The sequence below is a fragment of the Urocampus carinirostris genome, chromosome 1 (assembly GCF_059441175.1).
Source record: "Urocampus carinirostris isolate Australia breed hairy pipefish chromosome 1, RoL_Ucar_1.0, whole genome shotgun sequence".
Lineage (NCBI taxonomy): Eukaryota > Metazoa > Chordata > Actinopteri > Syngnathiformes > Syngnathidae > Urocampus > Urocampus carinirostris.
In genome coordinates, this window is record NC_142349.1 from 32,143,212 (window position 1) to 32,167,285 (window position 24,074).

General features: G+C 39.0%; 2 protein-coding genes and 3 non-coding genes across 8 annotated transcripts; 1 reads left to right on the top strand and 4 right to left on the bottom strand.

Moving 5' to 3' along the window:
* Positions 1–254: 254 nt before the first annotated feature.
* Positions 255–8,077, top strand: LOC148374333 (lactosylceramide 1,3-N-acetyl-beta-D-glucosaminyltransferase A-like). Of its 3 annotated transcripts, none has more exons than XM_088335066.1 (3): positions 255–454; positions 525–730; positions 4,631–8,077. In XM_088335066.1, exon 3 carries the CDS (start codon positions 4,764–4,766, stop codon positions 5,892–5,894), a length of 1,131 nt encoding a protein of 376 aa, XP_088191192.1. In that variant the 5' UTR covers positions 255–454; positions 525–730; positions 4,631–4,763; the 3' UTR covers positions 5,895–8,077. The 3 variants fall into 3 exon arrangements, with proteins under 3 accessions (XP_088191192.1, XP_088191185.1, XP_088191198.1); XM_088335059.1 differs by having other exon boundaries at positions 550–730; XM_088335072.1 differs by having other exon boundaries at positions 550–730; positions 4,634–8,077.
* A 4,851-nt stretch (positions 8,078–12,928) lies between these two features.
* On the bottom strand, positions 12,929–19,872 carry eif4a2 (eukaryotic translation initiation factor 4A2). Of its 2 annotated transcripts, XM_088335082.1 has the most exons (11): positions 19,736–19,867; positions 18,440–18,485; positions 18,238–18,370; positions 17,459–17,598; positions 16,909–17,077; positions 16,712–16,821; positions 16,424–16,567; positions 15,996–16,133; positions 14,142–14,231; positions 13,756–13,835; positions 12,929–13,688 (listed from the first exon to the last, which is right to left on the bottom strand). In XM_088335082.1, the coding sequence occupies exons 1-11, from the start codon at positions 19,762–19,764 to the stop codon at positions 13,544–13,546; spliced, it is 1,224 nt and encodes a 407-aa protein (XP_088191208.1). In that variant the 5' UTR covers positions 19,765–19,867; the 3' UTR covers positions 12,929–13,543. The 2 variants fall into 2 exon arrangements, with proteins under 2 accessions (XP_088191208.1, XP_088191214.1); XM_088335088.1 differs by lacking the exon at positions 14,142–14,231 and having other exon boundaries at positions 19,736–19,872.
* LOC148374335 (small nucleolar RNA SNORA81) lies at positions 16,202–16,387 on the bottom strand. Its single transcript, XR_015849083.1, has one exon. It is a non-coding gene; the product is annotated as a small nucleolar RNA SNORA81 (small nucleolar RNA).
* Positions 17,165–17,233, bottom strand: LOC148374336 (small nucleolar RNA SNORD2). Its single transcript, XR_015849108.1, has one exon. It is a non-coding gene; the product is annotated as a small nucleolar RNA SNORD2 (small nucleolar RNA).
* On the bottom strand, positions 18,122–18,195 carry LOC148374337 (small nucleolar RNA SNORD2). Its single transcript, XR_015849107.1, has one exon. It is a non-coding gene; the product is annotated as a small nucleolar RNA SNORD2 (small nucleolar RNA).
* Positions 19,873–24,074: the final 4,202 nt, after the last annotated feature.

A 24,074-nucleotide genomic window follows, 5' to 3' on the forward strand; every position in this document is an offset into this window, starting at 1 on the left:
ATCCATGTCACCGGTAGTCCTGTGGTAAGAATTTGATGCTCTCACCACCGTGACCTGGTCCAAATCCTTTTATAACCAAAAACCTCTCTAGGTTAGCGTCACGATGTGTGAGAAAAAAAAGAAAAATCAGAACGCTCTCTGGTACCAAATGTGAAGGTGGGCTGTATCCGGCACACGTGCCGTAGTTAGAAAAACGTGTCCTGGATCTCTAATTTATAGTTAATTGTCCTTCCTCCATAAGTGAGAAGCTCCACCCACAGCCACACCCATAAGGGGAAGTCAAAGTTGACAGCCGGACAAGATTCAGACCGCTGGCTCAACGCGCTCTTCACAGACGGAAAACATTTCACATGATAAAAGGAAGAAAAAGGATTGAGCAACCTCAAACTTGGTGCAAAACGCTTGACTTGGTGAAAAAAGTGAGGGACGGGGGACTGTTGCAGTCGCTCTTGGTGTGAGTGTCCCGTGATGATGAACTTTCCATTTATACAAACGGTGACTTTGGAAGCATGCGGTCGGTGCAGTTCACATTCCTTGTGCTTGTTTTAGATGCGCCGTAAACACTCGGGAGGTTCCCCTCCGACAGAGAAGCTGTATTTTCTTTTCCGACATGATGTTGTCATAGTTGAGCCCCAGTGATACCGAGGCAACACCCTCAGTCAACAGTCCAGACCTCGCCTGAAACTGTTGATCTGTTTGATGGATTGGCCATCTGGTTTAAGAGAATGAGGTAAGAGCCGCTTCTCACGCACTTTAACATACTATTTTATCTTTATAGGTTCTTAGGATGGATGATTCATAAGAGCTAGCATTAGGGAGTGTATAAGGTTGCAAAAAATGTAAGCTGAGGACATTTACCGTTTTAAAGTCAAGAGGGGGCCTACATGAATAGTATAGATCAGAGGAGAAAATGTTTTTGGTGGGGAGAGGGGTAATGTGAGATTTCCCTGAGTGGTGCGTTTGAATTCAAATCTGTTTAGTTCGCAGAAGTACGATATTCATTTGTATGTAGACTTTATCTTATCATAACACTATTTTTTTCCGAGTACTAGAGACAAATGTTAAAGAACAGAAAGCCGTTCTAAAAGGAAAGAAATACACAGAAAAAAACACGACTTTTTCGGGTATCTGATCGTGCATGAGACTTTGAAGGACATTAATTTAATTTTATTGTCAAATTTCTGTGCGTATTGTGATCATAGTCGTCAATAGATTATTTAAATCATAACCGTCTGTATTCAACAACATTTGTCACTCTCAATGCTTAGTTTGAGCTGTGACAAAATGAAACAAATAAAATGGGGTGCGCGTTACCCACAAATAAACATGGTATTCCCTCCACAGCCTTATCACCTTTTTAAGCTCTGACCCATTTTGTATGCCATGGGGTAATTCATCCAATCCAACTCTTTAAAGCAATTGACATCTGTTGCAACAAAGTGAGTTTCAGACACTGTACAGTATAGTAAGATACAAATAAAGAAAAATATATATAGACATTAGGATAGTACAGATGATTCATTGAGAATACAAACAATGTGAAACGAACTGTCGAATAATAGCATATACATAAAATTCTCCAGATAGATTTATTTTTACTTTCTCTGCGATTTGGCACCCTCTCTAGTAGATGGTGGTATACGCATCTACCTGGTTTGCCTACGCCCAGGCCTGTCTTCATTGACACATACATTTTAACAGTGAACATTGGCTGCAGAGACATTATACAAGGCACTCCGGGGTGAACAAGACAAATGCGTAATGAAGAATGGCGGTTGGGCGTTTCGTTGCCCATTGTGAAGAGAGACACCCCGGGCCGGTGACACCATTTAGACGAAGGAGATATTTACAAAGGATCTCTGGGTGTAGTGAGAGCCTCTATCTGCATCTGGAGCAAAGGAAACCGGCTATTCTCACCCACCGCATTTGACAGCACAGCTATTGGGATGCCACCCATTGTGTCCCCCAACCGCACTTTTCCACGACTCTAAGCACTTTGAAGGGGGCCTCCCTTGTACGGCAACATTTGCTGTGTGGGCTGTTTGCATTCAGATTGCAACGTCTGCCCAAAAGAGCCTTCCTGCCACTAACTCCTGTGAACCATTTTGTGTTTGATTGTTGGGGTTACTGACGCGATTTCACTTCTCAGTTGACAAGAGACCCGCTGCACAAGATGTAGCAAATGGAAAGAAAACAGCATACAGACAAGTCAATGATTCAAAAACGCACAACTTGCTTCATAAACTGTACTTTGATGTTAGAGGAGACATATCCTGTCATTTTCATTTATTTCACAACAAACTATTTATGGAGTGATTGGTGCATTGATGATGCTGTTTTTCATAATATAAGAGTTATATAGGTGGTGACGGTTTTTACCAGGAAGTACGACCACCTGTCAACTTCCTAGCAAAGCAACAAACTGCCATTCTGTGCTGGACTTCAAATACCAGACACGCAATCAGAACTTTCAAATATTCAACGAAAAGCTCAGGTGCATTTCTTTACACTTAGGTTTCAATTGTTTTTATCCGTAGGGACATTATGTATTATGAAGCGCCTCCTAGTTGTAAAAAAAGTCATTCATTTAAAAAGAACAATATTGACCTGAATAATACATAAGTACATAAGCAATCATATGAACGTTCATTTTTGGGTGGGAGATGTTTGAAACACTCTGTGACCTCAGCAAACATCACTGTTGTGTCCAGGTTGCATCAATTCATGTCTGTTACAAGCTTAAATACTTGTATTTATTTTGCGTGCCATGAGGCTTACTTAGAGGGAGCTGACATGATTATACACTATCCTGATGCTAAGGGTCCATCCATCGCTTTTCTGCACTGCTTTTCCTCACTGGGGTTGCAGGGGTTCTGGAGCCCATCCCAGCTGACTTTGGGCAGTAGGCAGGGGACACCATGAACTGGTTGCTAGCCAGTAGAAGTGCACACAGAGACCTTACAAGCATGTCTTTGGAATGTGGGAGGAAACCAACGCAGACAGAGGGAGAACATGCAAACGTCACTAGGGGAGGCTGTGGTAGCTAGACTTGAACCCTAAACCTCTGCACCATGGAGCTGCACGCTAATCCCCCAGCCATCATTGTTGTTCTTTTTTTTATTTTATGTTGGTATTCTTAAAGTGGAATGATGTTCCGTAATCGTTGCCAAAAAAACGGAGATGTCACATATTGACTAGTTTAGACATTTATGCTCATCTGATGTAAAATCTCGGTCAGTCAATACATCCGGTAGTCATCGTCACCAACCTCTAAACTGTTTCCATTCTCCGTGCATTGCTATTTAAATTTAGTGACAGGTTCAAGTTCATAGTGGTTTATGGTGGTGTTGGTGGCGATAACTTTTTTTGTCGAATTCCAACACAAATTGTGAAATTTGTTCAGACAATTACCCAGATCTTTGAGTTCCTGTTCATCTTTTGCCATTCCATCAATATCATCAGGAAAATGGAGATTAGTAACGTTAAATCCCGCCTTGCTGACTGTACCATCATGTTGGTTTAAGGACTTTGGTCATGACAATTTACCTCATTCTTTTCTATAAATAAAACATTTTTTAAAATCCTATTTTGTGTCTTTGTTTATGGGTTTCCCTTTTCCCCGTCACACCAAAACCTGACAAAAGATTGCAGATGCAAACGGATTAGAACGGATTAGAAGGGCAATTGTCTTTTTTGTCATTAAATATAATACAAATTAGTCATGACAATCCAGAAAAAAATATATAACAAATATGTAAAAGAGAAAGGATAAAAATACTGTCACGGTAAATCAAAAATATTTACAAGGTAATGCTTGGAGACTGGCCCTAAATTGTAAGTGCTTTCGGTATCATAGATAATCAGGGGGGATTTTGAATGCTGTATCACAATTTTGATTAAATAAAGAAAATTTGAGGGATAAAATGGACAAGTCTTCCAACATAAAAGTAGTAACATAAACAACCGTAACATCTTACATGGTATGCCACTGTAAAACCCCAAACGTTTGATCTACGTTAACTTGGAAAGCTGGTTAAATATTAACCAGGCATGGTTTTTAACACATACTGTAATCAGTCGTCTCAACAAATTTAATATAATCCAAAAAGATTTAGAAATAATTTGGCACATAAATATTTAAATGAGATTGTAGGCACTAATAATATATCATCTTTTTATTAATTAAACAGAATGCAATGTTAAACACTAAATCACAATTAATATTTTTAACACAACTGTTTGAAACACAAAAAAACAGAAATGTAACGATAAGACAAATATAACAATATCGAATTAACAACTTCAATAACTCATTGCACAATATTTTTAAACTGTAGTCAGAAACTGCAAATCATGCAAACAATACAATTCTATGCAAAAAAGCGGTGGAGGACAATAGTATCGATCCAATCTAAGTACTTGCTTAGTATCAATCATCGATAATTGGCAACATCCGCAAAAGTATCAAATTGCTCGTAAAAAACACACATTTTTCCTTTCATAAACCCTTAAAAGAATCTAAAGTACTCTTCATGACACCACTGTAAATATGTTTTCATTCCTCAGATGAAGATGAATGACTGGCTGCTAAGTGGTTGCTAACTTTTCTGTGATGAATGATGTTTCCCAGCAGACCTCGTGAATACCATCATTACCGCTCAGAATGGAGGACCTGCTAAGTGCTGTGCTGAGGCACCACACCAACACAGCTTCAAGCTACTGTAACCCGCCGTGCTGCGTAGCTACCCTTACCAAGTGACGAGATGCTTTGGCGAATCCGCCGAGTATGGAAAACGCAGTGCGTTCGACTGATAGCCACCTGCCTGGTGCTGTCAGTCGTCATGGTTTGGTGGGACAACAGCATGGTGAACCACTTCAAGTCCTACTCTTACCGCCTCCTGGTGAACCGCTTCAGCTACATCAACAAGAGTCTCACCATCACTCAGGAAGAGGCCAAGAACTTCAACAACTTTCGCAGCCTGCTGGATCACCCGGACAAATGTGCCGGCCAGGACGTCCTGCTTCTGCTTTTCGTCAAAACGTCCCCGGGGAACACTGCGAGGCGTCAGGCCATTCGATCCACATGGGGTAATGAGACTTTCATCCTGGAATCGCTGGGAGTGATTGTAAAGGTGCTGTTTGCATTAGGAGCACCGCTGGGACTCAACGGTACGAATGCTAGGATTCAGAGAGAGCTTGTCCAAGAAGACCGTCTCCATGGCGACTTGATTCAGCAGAACTTTTTTGATTCTTTCCACAATTTAACTCTGAAACTGATTATGCAGTTCCATTGGATGCATAGACGCTGCGCTCACGCTCACTTCCTCATGACCGCTGACGATGACGTTTTTGTCCACATTCCCAACTTGATGGCCTACCTGCAGGACGTCAGAGATCAGGGTGTCACAGACTTGTGGGTGGGCCGCGTGCACAGAGGCGCACCCCCAAACCGTAGTAAGGACAGTAAGTACTATGTACCTCTGGAGATGTACCAGTGGATGTCCTATCCAGATTACACGCCCGGGGCGGGGTATGTGGTGTCCGGCAATGTGGCAGACAAGATCTACCACGCCACGCTGACATTGAATGCCTCGCTTTATATAGACGATGTGTTCATGGGTATCTGCGCCAAGGCAGTTGGCCTGTCGCCGCAGGAGCATTTATATTTCTCAGGGGAGGGTAAGGCCCCTGACCACCTGTGTATCTATAACCAAATGATTACCTCCCATGGGCATGTGGAGGATCTCCAAAGCCTGTGGAAGGCGGCCACACACCCGCAGGTGAAAGAGAGGACGTCCGGGCTTTTAGGCAAGTTGTATTGCACAGTGGTGAAGATCTCTCTTCTTTGTCGATACCATTTCAATGGCTACCCTTGCATCGCCGCTTTTTATTGAGATGGGAGTTGAAATACCTAAGATTAAACAATTCCATCTACTTACAAGTAACTGCGGTCGAGTGCTAGATCTTGCCAACGTACTCAACGGAATTTGGAAGATTGTGAGAACTTTTTGAAAAAGTTTCAAGTTGTCATTGGGACCACTGAGTGAAGTCGATCATCAAACGATACATGAATACAATCAGATTCTGTTTTATCAAAATATCACATAAAAATAAAATAACATGTACGGTGAATTGTCTTTTATTGCAGAGGTTATGTCCGGAAAATTACTCGTGACAGGCCAAAAATATTATACAACGAACTACTCTATCATAGATTTAAACCAAATACCAAACCTATTGCAGGCCAAAGAACTCATTTAACAAATACAATTCCTGTACACCAGCCTGTACTTGCCCAAGACACACCACAGGATATGGTTAGCCTACGACCCTAGTGGTTAAGGGATCCAACCAACCAACCAACACTGTACGTGTACATTGATTATTTTGTTTCATTGACCAATACTCACTCTCCTAAGGACGTTTAGCCAATCAGAATGCAGCACACAATGCATGATTAAAATCCGTTTAGCGGAGACACTGTGAAAGGTGAGGCGCATTATAGCGAGGGATTACTGTACTTATTTTCGGCTCAATTTTACTGTGTCGATAACTTGTGACATTTGAATTTGTTTGTAAGGGTATAGTAGTATTCTGCTTCTTGGTGACAATGATATGTACACAAAAAGAGAGCAAAAACAAACAACGGAAACAGCGTTTTCGTTTATTTTACAGAGCACATCTGATTTTAGATGGGTGTTTTATGAATGTGCGAAATTCAGGAGTCACCCAGGAGTTTATTTTCTGGTGCTATAATCAATTGTCTTCCTTGTTCAGCAAAATCTGAATTACAAACAAGTTGAGGGAATAGAAATCTTTGTCACACATGCACTTTCAGCAGTTCATTAAATAGAAAAAAATGACATGTTTGCCCTGCACTTGACATGGAAATGGCATTTGGTATTTTTATTTCTGTTACAGTTTATCAGTGGTGACTTAGTGCTTGAGTACAGATCCTGATTCTCCTGGAAAGAAATTACTTCAAGTGTGGTTCCTTCTTAAAGTTTCTCATTTTCCTTGTACTTTTCTTTCAGTGGGACTTGACTTAAAAAGTGTAAGTACCAATTCAATTCTATCTAGCTATATTCAAAATATCTCTAAATGGGCGCTCCAGCACCCCCGCGACCCAACTGAGGATAAGCGGTGCAGATAATGGATGGAGGGATGGATCATTTTTGATAGGAGGGTGTTCTTAGTTTCTAAACTGACACAATACCATACAATAGAGGTCTCCACCCCTTTTTAAGGCTGAGGGCTACTTTTTGTAACTATTTAGCCCAAAGGGCTGCCAGTTTGATCCAAAATAATGATTTATGATGTATTACTGTATTGTTACTATGTTATTACTAGGTTAACTATTGAAAGTAGGTTCAAATCGACTCGGTCAACCATTAAAAAAAAAAGAATATTACCACAAAATCACAATGAACCAGCACTGGTGAGCTATGTTCAGAAAAAGTCAGCGGGCTTCTCAGCTGCCTTATGTATTGGGTTTGACGTATCGAGTGGGGAATAACTCACTTTTTTACGACTACCCGGCTACTCTCCGATTCACCTTCATCCAATTTCCTTTGTTTCCGCCCATCTTGCAAAATCCCCAGTTGACTTTGCCCCCAAGCTTCCTGAGAGACAACATACCATGAAGAAATATTTGTACTTGTTGATTTATTACTCATATAACAGACATGTTTTTTTTCTGAGCTCTGATCTGTGTTTTTGAAATCACAACTGATGTCTTAAGAATTTGGCAACTAACCGCATCTGTGTCACTTCAAATACTTCTTAATCACTTTCTGCTCAAAGGAACAGATTTTCATGTTATAACTAAAGATGTATTTGATTCTCCTTGCATACAGATACTGTGACTTGATAGAAGTCGGATGAAATGACTTTCAAAATAAGGAATCGGATACAAATGAATGCAAAGTTGAAGACTGTTACATGTTTTATGAATCCAAAAGGATCTACAATCTGATGAGTTCGGAAATATCTGAGAGGCTGAGTGCAAAATTTCACACAGTGAAGGTAAATTTTGTACGTGACTGATAGCTTGTGGACCGAAATAAAATGTAAAATGGACACCCTTTTTTCTTTTAGTGATTTTCTTTAAAGAATTACAGCATGTACATATTATGTGTGTGCGTGTGTGTGTGTGTGTGTGCGTGTGCGTGTGTTTCCTTATTGCAGTGGTTAGCACATTCGCCCAACACGTGAAATGTCCCCCGTTTGAGACCGGGTGGAAACATTTGTTGTACTGGTAAGGGTGCCGCCAGGCTGTACTAACCCAAGACATATACACCGACTATCATGAAACAGCAAATCAATTAAGTCAAACGAGTTCGCCGCGGTAGCCTCTATCTCGGTATCGTTTTTTTGGGTGCAAACGAAGCGAGCGGTTTGATGCTACTGTGCGCATGTGTCTGCCGCCTTGGGATTTCCCATGATGCATCATTCCGTGGTAGTTGTGTAGTGAAAGGAAGTCCGTCTCTTTTTAGAGAACCGGCTTTTTCGGCTCAACTCATTAAAGAGAGCCGGCTCTCAAACAGCTCACTTGCTTTGATGCAATATATTACGAATTATTATGTTGTATAAAGAAGTTACGAAAAAAAGGAAGTATAAAAGGAGAAAATAAAAAAAAGACAGGTTACCTTAATCAGTATATTGCCAACAATAATTTAATGCAGAAAATGAATTAATAATTTGAATGAGAAAATATATTTTCCCTTCTACAGTGAACGTCCAAGCTACTTAATTTTTGAACTTTTTTTTTTATTTACCTCATTCATGTCGAGCAACTCAGTATCTCGCAACAAAAATGTTAACAATATATATACATATTTTATATATATATAATATATATAAAATGAATTAATAATTTGAATAAGAAAATTCTACTTAATTATATTTGCATGTATTTTTTCCTTCTTTTATAATAAACCTAATTAATGTCGAGCAACTCAGTATCTCACAACAAAATGTCAATTAACAATATATATGATATAACGAAACGCATGTACAATATAAGATGTTAAACTACATAAACACGTTTGGAAAAAAAATATGGTGTAAGATTATTAGGTTTTTTGTAAATGAAAATACGACAGTTTGTAAGGGCATGGAGCCCCGGAGGTTGACAGGTGTATTTTTTTGGACATGTAACGGGACTCAGGTGGATGGACTAGCGCCAGCTGTGTTACACATTTGCTTATATATACAGGACTGTCTCAGAAAATTAGAATATTGTGATAAAGTTCTTTATTTTCTGTAATGCAATTAAAAAAACAAAAATGTCATACATTCTGGATTCATTACACATCAACTGAACTATTTCAAGCCTTTTATTATTTGAATATTGCTGATTTTGGCTTACAGCTGAAAAAAACTCCAAAATCCTATCTCAAAATATTAGAATACTTCCTCAGACCAAGTAAAAAAATAATTTTATAACAGCAAAACTAAATCAAACATTTGAAAATGTCCATTGATGCACTCAGTACTTGGTTGGGAATCCTTTTGCACGGATTACTGCATCAATCCGGCGTGGCATGGAGGCAATCAGCCTGTGGCATTGCTGAGGTGTTATTGATGCCCAGGATGCTTCGATAGCGGCCTTCAGCTCATTTGCATTTGTAGGTCTGGTGTCTTTCTTCTTCTTCTTAACTATACCCCACAAATTCTCGATGGGGTTCAGGTCAGGGGAATTAGCAGGCCAATCAAGGACAGTGATGCCATGGTCAGTGCACCAGTTACTGGTGGTTTTGGCACTGTGGGCAGGTGCCAGATCATGCTGGAAAATGAAATCCTCATCTCCATAGAGCTTTTCAGCAGATGGAAGCACGTAGTGCTCTAAAATCTCTTGGTACACAGTTGCATTTACTCTGGACTTGATGAAACACAGTGGACCAACACCAGCAGCTGACATGGCTCCCCAAACCATTGCTGACTGTGGGAACTTCACACTGGATTTCAAGCAACTTGGATTTTGCTCCTCTCCAGCCTTTCTCCAGACTCTGGCGCCTTGACTTCCAAATGAAATGCAAAACTTGCTTTCGTCTGAAAAGAGGACTTTGGACCACTCTGCAACTGTCCAGTGCTTCTTCTCCATAGCCCAAGTCAGACGCTTCTTCCGTTGTCTTGAGTTCAGAAGTGGCTTGACCATGGGAATACGGCTATTGTAGCCCATTTCCCGGACACGTCTGTGAACTGTGGCTTTTGATACCTGGACTCCAGCTTCAGCCCACTGTCTTTGAAGCTCCCCCAAATTCTGGAAGCGGCTCTTCTTCACAATTTTGTTAAGGCTGCGGTCATCTCTCTTGGTTGTGCAGCGTTTCCGGCCACATTTTTCCCTTCCAACAGACTTTTTGTGGATATGCTTTGAAACTGCACTCTGTGAACAGCCTGCTCTTTGAGAAATTTCTTTTTGTGTCTTACCCTCCTGATGGAGGGTATCAATGATGGTCCTCTGGACAGCAGTCAGATCAGCAGTCTTCCCCATACTTGTGATTTAGTTTGCTGAACCAAGCTGAGTGTTTTTAAGTCTCAGGAAACCTCGCAAGGTGTTTCGAGTTAATTAGATGATTCTGGTGATTAGTTGAATAGCCTACTTGTATACTTTTTCATGATATTCTAATATTTTGAGATAGGATTTTTGAGTTTTCTTAAGCTGTAAGCCAAATTCAGCAATATTAAAATAATAAAAGGCTTGAAATAGTTCAGTTGATGTGTAATGAATCCAGAATGTATGACATTTTTGTTTTTTTAATTGCATTACAGAAAATAAAGAACTTTATCACAATATTCTAATTTTCTGATATATATATATATATATATATATATATATATATATATATATATATTACCTGATCTGCAAAATAGATGATAAATGTCAGTTTCACACGACACAATTTAATTGTTGGCATTAAGGTTCATTAATTGAGCAAGTCTCACTAAATCATGTGAGATCCCTTTTAGATCTTTATACAAAATAACATTGCCATCAATTGGTACTTTTCAAGAATCAATTAACAAATCACCATAACTGTACCTTCCAAAACAACTCACCTTGTATTATTTGGTATCAGAATATACAAATTAACATCACAGACAGTCCACTCTTAACCCAGTTCAATAACATAGCATACCTCACCCAAGGCCCTAATTGTTGCTTATGCTAACGGATGACTCTCTTGCTAGTCCCCTTTTCGTAAACTTTACAGACATCACAAACAACCTTTGCACACATATTTTCAAATAGCATCATCCTCACAGTAAGTCTGTTCCCAGTATATACATCTCACCTGCAAAATAGATGATAAATGTCAGTCTCACATGACACCATTTCATTGTTGACATTCAGGTTCATTTATTGAGCAAGTCTCACTATGTCACGTTGAGGTCCCATGAGACTTGGCCCAAGCATCCTTCTTTGACCTGTGAGACTTGCCATCTAGTGTTAATATACTAGTACTTCTCTTACCCTTTCTGCTATACAAAACTCAATACCCTGAAAAATAATAATAAACTTCCCTCCACTGTCAAATACGGATTACACAAAATATAACATTTTAACTAGTCCGCAACACACACGTTTCCGGTTGAACAATACTGCGTCATATAGATGTAAAAAAAAATAGAATAAAATACAAACTGCCCCTTTAAAATAGTCCCATCTTAAAGCACCGGTAACGTTAAAACAAATCAGCGTCGAGTGTCTGGTAGTCTCGATAAATTCTTAAAATAACTTTGATGTTAATGTACCATTTTATCCCAATTGTGTTACTTGTAATGACGCAGGCATACACTCACTAATACAGCGCCAACAAAAACTGCCTCACTCATCTGAAATAACGATTTCGGGACACCAAAAAGAAACTGCCATTTCGGTAATATTTTAAAGGTGGGCTGCGTCGTTTGGTGTGCTTAAAAAGTTGAAAGTTAAATATTTTCTTCATTAAATATGTGTTACCCATTTCTTTGCCTTGTGGTAAAACTATAGTGCACTTTTAAGCACCCTGCATTGTTCAACATGTTAATTCATTTGAAAAAGTAGTCTGTGAAATACCACAGACTGCTGTCAGTCTTGTTCCACGGATAGACTGAGGAGATAATTTCTTCCTCATGCCATGAGGCTCTTTAACTCCACCCAGGGGAGTAAAATCCCACATTAGACCACCCCCCCACATTGCATATTACCCTATTTTTATTACAGTGTGTATTTTATGTAGCACTATTTAAATACTTTATATCAACACGTTACGTTGAGTATTTATGTATTATGTTCACTTTACTTTGTTTTATTTTCAACACAAGGATACGGCAGGAAGTGTGAATTTCCCTACGGGGATGAATAAAGTATCCATCTAGAAGCTCGACAGAAGAGCAGTGCCATTCTTGGTGAAAAATCCTCAATTTTATTGTTGCCTAAGACAATTAATGCAAGTACAAAACAACTTTATGGAGTGTTTTTAATTGTAGAATTTTGTACACGTTTACATATTTCTGTGTGACAGGACTTTGGAATGCGTTAGCACGTAATGTTTCTATATAATCTTATTTGCACTTTTTAGTTCTAGTGGTAGAAGCCATTTCCTAAATAGGCTGCAGGGAAATAGATTTTAGGGACATTGTTCACTAGCTGTCTGGCCACTTGGGCAGCATAATGCTTGAGTTTAAAGAAACCATCTCAATTATCGACGATTGCACTTATTCGCTTTTATCAGGCCTGTTACGGGCAGAATAACCCAAAAAGATGACCGTTAGTTCTTGCGCATCAAAACGCACACAATACGTTACTCAGGCGCAATCGCCTGTGCTTAGTCATGATTGCAGCCATAAGTTAAGTCCCACACAGTACCTTTAATTTTCCCATTCCAAGATTGTTCCAGCATTACCTTTAATCAACTTTGTACATTAGGCAACTTACACAAAGTAGCTTTTACAGCAAGTCATTTATTAAGACATTCTTACAATTTGATAGAATTGAAAAGGAGTGCAAGGAGAGGGTGTGCATATCCCAATATACTTTAATATGAGTAACACAAGCAACCTATTGGCCACATTTAAAAATCCAGGCAGCAAGTTCTATGAAACTATAGACACTTAAATAAACATTCACCCAAAAAAGCAAATTACCATTATATATATATATAATACTGTGACAAGCGCCTCTAGTAATCAAGATCACAACACATCGCACATGTTAGCATAACAGAATTTGCAGACTTTATACAGCACTTATACCTTTTAGTCCACAAGTAGGTTACTAAATGGTGGAGCACATCGAATACACGAATTATAATAGAACATAGAAAAAAATGCCTTAAAAGGACCACAATGATAGACCCCATGGCTTTGTAGCTCCAACCGGAAGTAAGCATAGAGGATCAAAGTCTACAATTGACAAGAAGGGTTACTGTAGAAATAACCTCGCAAAAATATTCAGCTCCAAAGCATCAATTCATGTTTTTCTTTTCCACCCCTGGAATAAGCACAATGCAAGTGTAGTTAACTCTCACTGCGGTTTTATAAAGGGAAACCAAAATCTTCAAATGAGGTCGGCCACATTCATGGGCATCTCCTCCACTGTGGTATTGTAAAACGTCTCAATGTCGCGCAGAATCCTCTTGTCCTCTTCAGTCACAAAGTTGATGGCAACTCCCTTTCTGCCAAAGCGGCCACCACGCCCAATTCTAAAGGGGCAAAGAAGGTATCAAAAAATGGCAATGCTATAGAACTTATTTCCAAAGTACCATTTACCTATGGATGTAGTTCTCTCTATTTGTAGGAAGGTCATAATTGATGACCAGGGACACTTGCTGCACGTCTATTCCACGAGCCTGGGGGAGGATTAAAACAAATTCTATATATAAACCAAAAGGTTTTATTTTCAAGGAGAAAAAAAAATAAATTTTTGATGCCGTTACAGGAGGTTTCAAAATGTTACTTGTGTATTGAAACACACCTATAGTTGGGAAATTGTTGTGGGACACAAATGCTGATCGGCCAAAAGTTCACACTGCAGTCATTAAAAGACTTTGGTGACACCTTTTACTTTGCAATACATGCCACTTCAAGTACTTCAATGCTTTTCATCAGTAAGATTGGCCAATGAAGGCAAAAGGTCATTTCCAAATAATACTAACCAGTAGATCAGTAGTGATCAACACCCTGCTTGAACCAGACCTAAACTCCCTCATAATGACATCACGCTCCTTCTGGTCCATATCACCATGCTGTGTACAAAAGCGGAAGAGAGATTAAGTTGCTTTTTCTATTGCGTGGCTATTAAACCAACAGACGGCAACCCTCATACAAGATGTGACCCATGGAATAGAAATTATGCAAATGTACCTAGGGTGCCTTCATGCAGAAATTTTTAACTGCAGCTAGTTAATACAGTCATTAAAACAAAATCTTGTAACAACTCAAACATTGTAAAATATATTAAGAAAATACCCATGGTAAGAAAAAAAAAACCTCATCTTTGTTCTGATTACAGATGCAAAAGATCAGAAAACAGTTTGGATGAGGCCGAAGAGCGTAGCAGCCAAACACAGGGAAACTAAAAAGTGTTTATTAAGTACAAATATTTTGAATCAAAATATTTTGAACGAATTTAAAGTCTAGGTTCAAGTTAGAACTGGCCACTAAAAACAATGCATTAACACAGGCCAGTTTCATAAACCATGGTGACATTATGAGATAAGTAGCGAAAACAGGGCTAAAGTCGGTTCTAAAGTGGCTGTCTAAACATCATTTCAGACTAGAAGTTCAATTAAACAAGGTAGAACAGGGGTCTCTAACTCACAATAAAGGGGACAATTGCAGCCCGCGAGATGATAGTTTGGGCCCTCGTCCTAGAAGTGGGGTTCATCGTTTGAGGTGTCCTTAAAAAAGTTGAAAGAATATTTTCTCTATTAGGTATGCATTACCAATGCCCAACTGAGTTAACACAGCCTTAATTATTTTTCTGCTTTTAGCCTTCACCAACGCTGTTCCGCAAAACACATTAAGTAGAAGGAAAAGGGGTCCAGGGAGGGCAGTTTTAATGCGATTTTATGCTAGTCATCTCAGTTTTTTGTTAGTGAGGTTAACAATATTGAAAGAGAAGGCCCATTTCAAGTAGTCTAAAGACCAATCCAACGCCCCCCAAAGGAAAAACATTTATTCAGGCGTGTCTTAAAGGCTCAAACTCATGATCTGACAAGAGGCTGGAATAGTGACTAAGCCAGGACAGTCAATTTTTCAAGCTTCAGACCGCACCGTTAATATGAAATTTTAAGGGACATTGTGTATCATAGCACCACAGTGGTAGGAAAAATAATAATAAAGTAATACTTCATTAAAAAAAGCTAAATTACATAAACGACAATAAAAGAGCTACAATGCAAGACTGCTTTTCAAAAGTTATCACTTAGAGTCTGTAGTTTTCTTCCTTGTGCTTTGTAGCACTCATTTTAAACACCATACAGCGAGATCTAATAGTCCAATAATATTATTGATTGTTTATTTTCATATTATTCTCGTTTTTATTTATATGACTACTCAATATCAATGTATAGTGTAGTGCATCTGAAAATGAGTGCTACAGAGCACACGAAAGATTAAACTATACAGACTCAAAGTAACCAAACCACACAACTTCTCATGGATTTGCCCAGCCTTACATAAGGTTTTTTGGTTATACAGGGGTACACCTTTAGCAGCAAGAAGGCCGACAAGTGTAAGCACCCTCTAGGTGAGACTCATTACACATAAATACAAATTCCCTAACCGTCGAGGTTCTTAAAAAAAAAGCATGTTCATGAGATAATTCGTGTATTTACGCTGATTAAATCAATACGTTTTTTTTAATAAGAGGCACTGAATACACAATGTCCCTTTTTAAAGCAAAAAAAATAAATAAAAAAAAAATAAAATAAAAAATAAATTGTGTTTATTAATTACTGCCTGTTAATGCTGCCCACCCATAAACCGAAAACAGCGTTGAATCCTACCAAAGCAGAAACTGTAAAATCTCTGGCATGCATCTTCTCAGTCAGCCAGTCCACTTTTCTTCTAGTGTTGAGGAAGATCACAGCCTGGGTGATGGTGAGAGTCTCATAGAGGTCACACAGGGTGTCCAACTTCCACTCCTGAGCGACAAAAATGACTGCATTACACCTTAAAAATGAAAGCTATTTCGAAAACTTAAATCACAATGTAGTGTCACACAGCATCTTGAGACAACGGACAGTGGACATTAAGAAAGAGGTCCCTCCGCGCCTCATTGCCGAAGCAGTGTCTACAATCTCCTTCTCAGGTAAACCCATGCTTACACATCCACATTGGCTGAGCCTCAGGAGGCTCTGCGTCTGCAGTTTGAGCAGGGTGCTTTTATAGAGAAGGTGCACATTCAACATGCCTACTACTCCACCAGACCTACCTCACGCTCAACATTTATGTAGAACTGCTTAATACCCTCGAGGGTAAGCTCTTCTTTCTTCACCAAGATGCGGATGGGGTCCCGCATGAACTTCTTGGTCACCTCCAGTACATCTGTAGGCATGGTGGCTGAGAGCAGGACAACCTAGAGAAACAAATGAAATCCAAAGTCAAATTTGAGAAAAGGAAGCTGGAATTGAATTGCAAATGCATCCCTAATAAGTTCAGGGGCCACATTAAGTAATGTAGGATGGTAGGAATTGTTAATGTCTCGTAATATCAGACTTGCCTGAATGTTTGTACTCAGTTTCTGGAAGATCTCATAAATTTGATCTTTGAAACCCCGACTCAACATCTCATCAGCTTCATCCAGAACAAACATCTTGATCCATTTCGGAGCTTTAAGAGAATACAAGCATGTAAGATTTTTTTCACAGTAGATGGCTGCGATTTATTCATAAAATAATAAGTCACAGAATCACTCACACAGATGTCTCCTGTTGAGCATGTCATACACTCGACCCGGAGTGCCCACGACAATGTGTGGCGCTTCGGCCTGAAGCTTCTGGATCTCGCTGCGGAGATTTGTCCCGCCAATACATGCATGGCAGGCAGCCCCCATGTAATCGCCGAGAGCCAAAATAACCTTCTGAATCTATATGACAGGAAACGGAAAAAAGAAGCATACTCTTGAGTGTTCTATTGAAGAACAGGAGCATATCAACACAAAAAAAATGGTAGTGGGGGATCAGTGCGTCACGAGTTCTCAACATTGAGTCAGTCCCGAAAGATGTTGGCCATCATATCACCCAGTCATTCACACCAACAATTTCCCAAGACGACAGAGGAAGCCAGATCACCTTTTAGACCAGTGCAGTCATGGACTGAGGCTACACCAAATCTTAGGGGAAATTATCAAAATTCACAAGTTTTTAAAGAACGGTACCTTTTTGGTCCCAATTGTCGCCTCAGTGTGCTGCCTAGGCCTCAGACAATGCTGAGGTACTCATGAGTCATGACCTCAGGAACAGCATACCTGCTGAGCAAGCTCTCTGGTGGGAGCCAAAACCAGAGCCTGAGTCTCCTTCTGATCTATGTCCAGCTGCTGCAAGATAGAGATGGCAAATGTGGCCGTCTTGCCAGTGCCTGACTGGGCTTGGGCAATGACATCATAGCCTGATGGAAGAAGGGCATGGAATTATATAGAGCAAGAAGACATACTGGCCACAGTGAGTCACTAAAATATATTTAGAGTCACCATTTCCCAACCAAGGTGTCATAGCACAAAGTCAGTTTTAATTGCACCAAAAAGACAAACTATTATAGTATGGGAGAAGCGCCACACTGCAAATGTCATTACTTTGTCTGCAATTGAATTGTCAACAATATCTTCCACCACTCACCAATATATTTTTCCACGTCAGTCTCATTAAATTGATCAACCTCTGAAATTGGCTTCAACAGAATGGCGACTCATTTGCCTGTTCAGGAATGAATCTGATTGCGAAATCAACTGATGGCGTCCTTGCGGGGTTAACTGTTCTTTTTATGACCCAAAAAGACAAGATTTTTTTTAAAAATTAAAACGACCAAAGCTTGAGGCGAGATCTTTGGCAGTTTTAAAAATTGTTTTGTCTGACATTTTTCTCATGTGCAGTGTGTTCTGTGGTTCACTCAGGGTTGGGAATGTTGACTAAATGAGTGATCAGTGAGGAAAAAAAATATCCCCATTATTGGGTAAGTCCCGAAAGATGGTAAAGCATCATTTCACTCAAACGTACTACAGTTAATTGCCGTTTTAACACTTTATTGTACCTTTAATACAAGGGATAATAGCCCTTTGTTGAATGGCCGAAGGCTTCTCAAAACCATATGCATATATTCCTCTGAGAAGAGTCTCCTTCAGATTCATGTCATCAAAGTTGTCTGTAATGTCATTCCAGTTGCTCTGAAAAGAAAAGTCCATTGAGTGACAATTCACATTGCACTATACCACATTATTGGTTGCAAACGCTACCTCAATGACACCATCCGGCTCCATTCCATCTGGCCCCGCATGGTCGCTGTTAAAAAAAAGTATTTAAGAAAATACAATTTTAAATAATGATTACATCAGAGCCATTAGGGTTGCATTAAAGGCACTTAAAACATGTAAATGCTTATATAGAGTTTGATTCTGTTTAGACCATTAGCTTGGTAGCGGTCTTTAAAAAGCATCAATTGTGGATGGCGACAGATTGCCCACGAAGCTTAATTTACATCAGAAGTTGTTAGATACATTTAGCTTAAGTTTTGTTACAAGTTAATTCTGCCGTCAACACCACCCATCTCATGCATGTTTTTTAACCATTTTACTGCGCAGTAAATGTTTGACATATCAGTGTGGTGGAAATGACAATATAAAAGTGTTTATTGCGAAGAGAAATACTCAAGAGAATGGTAATTAAAAATGGAAGTGATATAAATTCTTATTGATGACTTGATAGTAAAATAATTGATATAATCCCCTGTGAGCTGATTTTCTAGGATTTATAATATATGGTTCTATGATTTTTGTTAGAATACCAACCAAGCAAAGTGTTGTTCTGTACCTACATTATATGAAACATTTTCTAAACGCCAATGTGACTCGGTTTGCAACTACTGAGCCCCACTCCCACGTGGTGCAACCTCATGGTGCGTTGAAAACCTTGGTAATGGCGCAGTGGTGTCGGGTGGTAGTTAAGTAGGAACATTATTACAGAAAATTAAAAGGCACTGCGTTCGTGAACAATCATCTGTTGACCTTGGCAAGAAATGACTACTACTGTGTAATTCAAATCAGTAGACCATTATCACGCAGCGGGCCGGGCTGGAATGATTGATTACATTCCATAGGAGTGCCTTATGTAATCAAGGGGAATTCGATCAATTGTACTTTGGTTCGAATTACGTTAGAACATACAAGCAAGCGTAGATAACTTTGGGACTAAAATTTCATCGTAGAACCAGAGGTTAAGCAAATTCAACATGTCGCCTGGTGCGGCCTACTATGTTGTACACTCGGCGAAGAACGGTACCATCAGTCGCTATTACATGCGTTTAGGCCAAATAGGAGAACAGTATGGAGCAGAATAGATCATTAAATAGCATCCAAATAGCCAAAATTTAGAGAGCTAAGGTATCGCCGCGAAGTAAACCGTCAGCTATCCTTTTTCAAAATACGGTCTCAGGCCTCGGAAGCTGCTCCAATTTCGACGACGATATAAGGAAAAGATAAAAGAAATGCGCTTTTGCACATAAAATATTCATATATTTACGGCATTTTTATTACCTGTTGTAATCAGCACAATCGTTAGACATGATACGTGCCCAGGCTCGGCATGCGACTGGAAAGATCGCTAATGGCGACGTCAAATGCCTTTATGCAGCCGAACTACTTTCACCGCTTGGAAAAGTGACTCGTTATTGTCGAAAAATAGTTTTTACAATGAGTACTGTTTAAAAACATACACATATTGATTAAATATATGATCTAATGGTTGTTTTAAAAAAATTCTTCGCTAAATGATTTTAAAATAACAATATCAACGCTTACTATCTGTTTACGCGGAAGGATCTTGAGGGAATAAACCGTACTGCGGCAACTACAGTGCCCGGGAAAAGACAAAGTTTTGGCTGTAAAGTTGCGTAATATGGTTGTCATTGAGCCAAAGGAGTGGTTTTATTGAAACCGCATCTATTTAGTAGTAGTCGTTGTTTTCGTTTCATGTTTTAATATAAGGGGGAGATATAGGTGACTATTAAACGTTAATGCATACCTGTCAACCTCCAGGGCTCCATGCCCTTACAAACTGTCGTATTTTCCCTAACAAAATACAAAATAAATTTACACCATATTTTTTTTTTAAACGAGTTTACTTATGTAGTTTAACATGTTATATTGTACATGCGTTTCGTTATATCATATATAGTGTTAATTAACATTTTGTTGTGAGATAATGAGTTGCTCGACATAAATGAGGTTTATTATAAAAAAAAAGTTCAAAAATTAAGTACTGTAGCTTGGACGTTCACTGTAGAAGGAAAAACACATGCAAATATAATTAAGTAGAATAATACATTTTTTCATTCAAATTATGAATTCATTTTGTGCATTAAATTTTCATCTCATCTCATTAGCTGCACCGCTTATCTTCAGTAGGGTCAATCCACCTGAAATGCATGTCTTTGGAATGTGGGAGGAAACCGGAGTGCCTGGAGGAAACCCACGCAAGCACTGGGAGAACATACAAACTCCGCACAGGAAGTCCGGTAGCTGGATTTGAACCCACACAGGAGGTTCCCAAGACCTTAGAACTGTGCCGCTAACCACTGCGCCGCCGTGGTGCCCGTGTATTAAATTATTGTTGGTAAAATACTGATTAAAGGGATAACCACAAACCTTTCTTGTTTCATTTTCTCCTTTTATACTTCCTTTTTTTCTTAACTTCTTTATACAATATAATAATTCGTAATATAATGCATCAAAGCAAGTGAGCTGTTTGAGTGCCGGCTCTCTTAAATGAGTTGAGCCGAAAAAGACGGTTCTCTAAAAAAAGACGGACTTCCTTTCACTACACAACTACCACATAGATGCAATGAAATCCCCAGGCGGCAGACGCATGTGCACAGTAGCATCAAACTGCTCGCTTCGTTTGCAACGAAAAAAACGATACAGAGATAGAGGCTACCGCGGCGTACTCGTTTGACTTGATTGATTTGCCGTTTCTTGATAGTCTGTGTATACCAGATGGTACCCATAATTGACAAATTTGCGTTTTTCCGTACAGATTTTCTCGTACGTCGTACACGTCTTAAAATGCATAATAAACGTACTTTGTACTGCAAAAACGTACAGTTTGACAGGTATGTTAACGGATTAAATTTAATTTTGTCCCTGGCGTTTTGAGCAGTCTACAGCAGAATTATAACTTTTAGTCTGCGACTCATGAAAAACAAAAACATATTTTTAGTACTTTAACTGGGAATTAACACCTAGTTAAGGTTTGTTGTTTAATTTGGAGACATTTCTTTTTCAAGTTTTCTTCTAAAGTAAACCTAGGAAGAACCTAGATTTACGACCTGAGGATACTGGCATGATATTGGAGACAACCAATGCTTCGGACTATTTATTCTTCTTCTTTGACTGATGATGGGTGACACGTGTTATGTTTTCGAATGAGGAAAAAGGTCTATCAGTCCCACATAAGAATTTTACACCATTCATACGTGGACATGCTGATACAGCAGTAATGCTTGTTGATGCATAATCTTACTCATCCAGGTCATTTTTTGCTTGGACTGTTGAATCGATTGCATTGGTCCGGTATTCTTACTGTCCATTTAGAATTTATTCTTGACGATTGAATAGACCATTCTGCTTTCATGGTTCACGGATCCCTTCACCACTATGTTACTGGAAAAGCTATCTTGTTTATTATTTTCATTATTTCATTATTTCAGATGAGTATGATTGACTATCACATTGCACAATGCCCATTATATCACATCCGGTTTTCATATTTTAGTTGAATAACAAACTTTGTGGCGATGAATTTACATCCTTTGCTTTTGTGACATACATCATTTGCTTTTGCTACATAAATGGCTCTTTTCCGTAAAGTACTTTGCATCTCATATATTTTTGTATCAATATTCAAATTATTTATGTATTCAAACAAATAAATTCACGGCTCACACATGACTTTGACTCACGATTAAGAGTATAACTCTGGAATTAAGACGTTAACGTGGAGGCCATGTCTTCAGGTGCAACTATATCATCAAATGCAATGCTTTAAAATAGAAAGTATACAGCTGCCTGGCAGTGCAGCATGGCAAGGCTGGGGCAGCTTGTCAAAAACGTTCATGAACGGGTAGAAACATTTGGTGGCCTGGGGAGGGATGGGCACCACCAGGCTGTACCTGCCCAAGACACACCGCAGGAAATGGTGCCCTTACGACCAGGGTTGGGTAGGGTTAGTTTAACTTGATTACTTTCAATTACTTTTGAATTACTCCAATACCAAATATGCTAATAAAAGACAAAATAAACTAAATATGAATAAAATTACAAAATGTTGTGCAGGCTTGGGGAGTAACGGAATACATGGAACGGCAAAAAAGATGTTAACAAGCTGTTTGGATTTATTTTCATTTTGTTTCTGTCGCATTTCATGTTAGTTTTGCCGGAGATCAAAGAGATCAAAGCCAGGAGAGAAAGCTTACCACGTGTTGTGAGTCATAATTTTATTCATATTTAGTTTCTTTTGTCTTTTATTAGCATATTTGGTATTGGAATAATCCAAAAGTAATTGAAAATAATCAAGTTAAAGTAACCCTACCCAACCCTGCCTACGACCCACATGGATAAGGGATGCACCCACCCATCAATAAGGTTGACAAGGACAACAGGTCGGTGGGAACAACTGTTGAATAATCAGTGAAACTAACAACAAACTTAGATGGGAATCGTTTAGGGGTAATAGTCTTAAAAATAATCAAAACACAAAATGTTATCATTAACAAGTTACCCGATTTATTTAATATAAGAATTATCACACAATGCAAGATTTTATAGAAAATAATGAAATTTCAAAATATGTTCTAAAAATGTTTATTTTGGATGGCGCCAGTTGGCATTTGGCAGTCTTTTTTTCTTGGTAAATTCTCTGTCTTGCAGTCTGTTCCATATTAAAAGCAATTCTGTGTTATTTTATGTTGCTTCTGGATCAAATGCATTTGTTTGGATGCAGATTTTTAAGCATAATTGCTCTGCAATTGATTTATTCATAAGTGTGTTTTAGCAGAAACTAGTCTGATTTCACATGTTATTCAGTTGTTTTGCTTTACAGTATACAATGAATGTAATATGGAGTATAGTTCAATGACTAGTATCACAATTCAGCACTAATTATAGCCTGCTAAACATTCTTGCTGGCATACAATTTAGACATACAAGGACAGTACATTAAAGTGCAGTTTGGTACACAATGTAGCTCTACAACTATTTCTGGATTTAAGGGTAACATTCCATTTAAAGATAGTTTTATGTAGAGATGGGTGAGTACCGATACTTTTTTGGTGCTGATAACTGCCTTTTCAAGGTATTTGTACTCATAAGGGGACGTGGCACGGAAATCAGCTGCCATCAAATGCCATTTGACATTCAAGAACCTGACATTAAAGGAATTGCAGTTTGCTGACAAGTATCAGCAATATGAAGAAAAAAACAGGATGTGATTTTAATTGATTTCTTTAATGTAGTTTTCTTTGCAGTGGAATACAAATGGTATTGGTTTACGAATTAATGACTAATGAAAAATTGGAGTACTTTTTATGGGGTCAAAACAGGGGTTACCTACCTTTTTGCAGCTGACAGCCAGTAGCGTTTCAGGAGCGGACGAGTCGGGCAGCCGCCCAAAGCGGCATTTTTACCGTGACGCACGATGCGGCACGAGAGCTTAAAAATAACATTGATAATAAATGTGCACCGCAAAGCCGTTTTGTCTTGTCAAACAACACATGACATGCTTTTTGTCAAACGGGCGCCCCCTTCGTTGCAACTTTGACAGCCCTGCTTGCTGCGAAAGTGTGCAGAGACTGTCTCTGTGCGAAAGAAGAAAGGCGAA

What these genes read in the sequence shown, in the direction of transcription:
- LOC148374333 (XM_088335066.1), top strand. Translation starts at nt 4,764, where the DNA reads ATGCTTTGGCGAATCCGCCGAGTATGGAAAACGCAGTGCGTTCGACTG.
- eif4a2 (XM_088335082.1), bottom strand. Translation starts at nt 19,764, where the DNA reads ATGTCTAACGATTGTGCTGATTACAACAG. An exon ending in AGCCGGATGGTGTCATTGAG is followed by an intron (nt 18,371 to 18,439) that starts GTAGCGTTTGCA and finishes TTTTCTTTTCAG; the next exon opens with AGCAACTGGAATGACATTAC. An exon ending in AGAGAGAACTACATCCATAG is followed by an intron (nt 13,689 to 13,755) that starts GTAAATGGTACT and finishes TTGCCCCTTTAG; the next exon opens with AATTGGGCGTGGTGGCCGCT.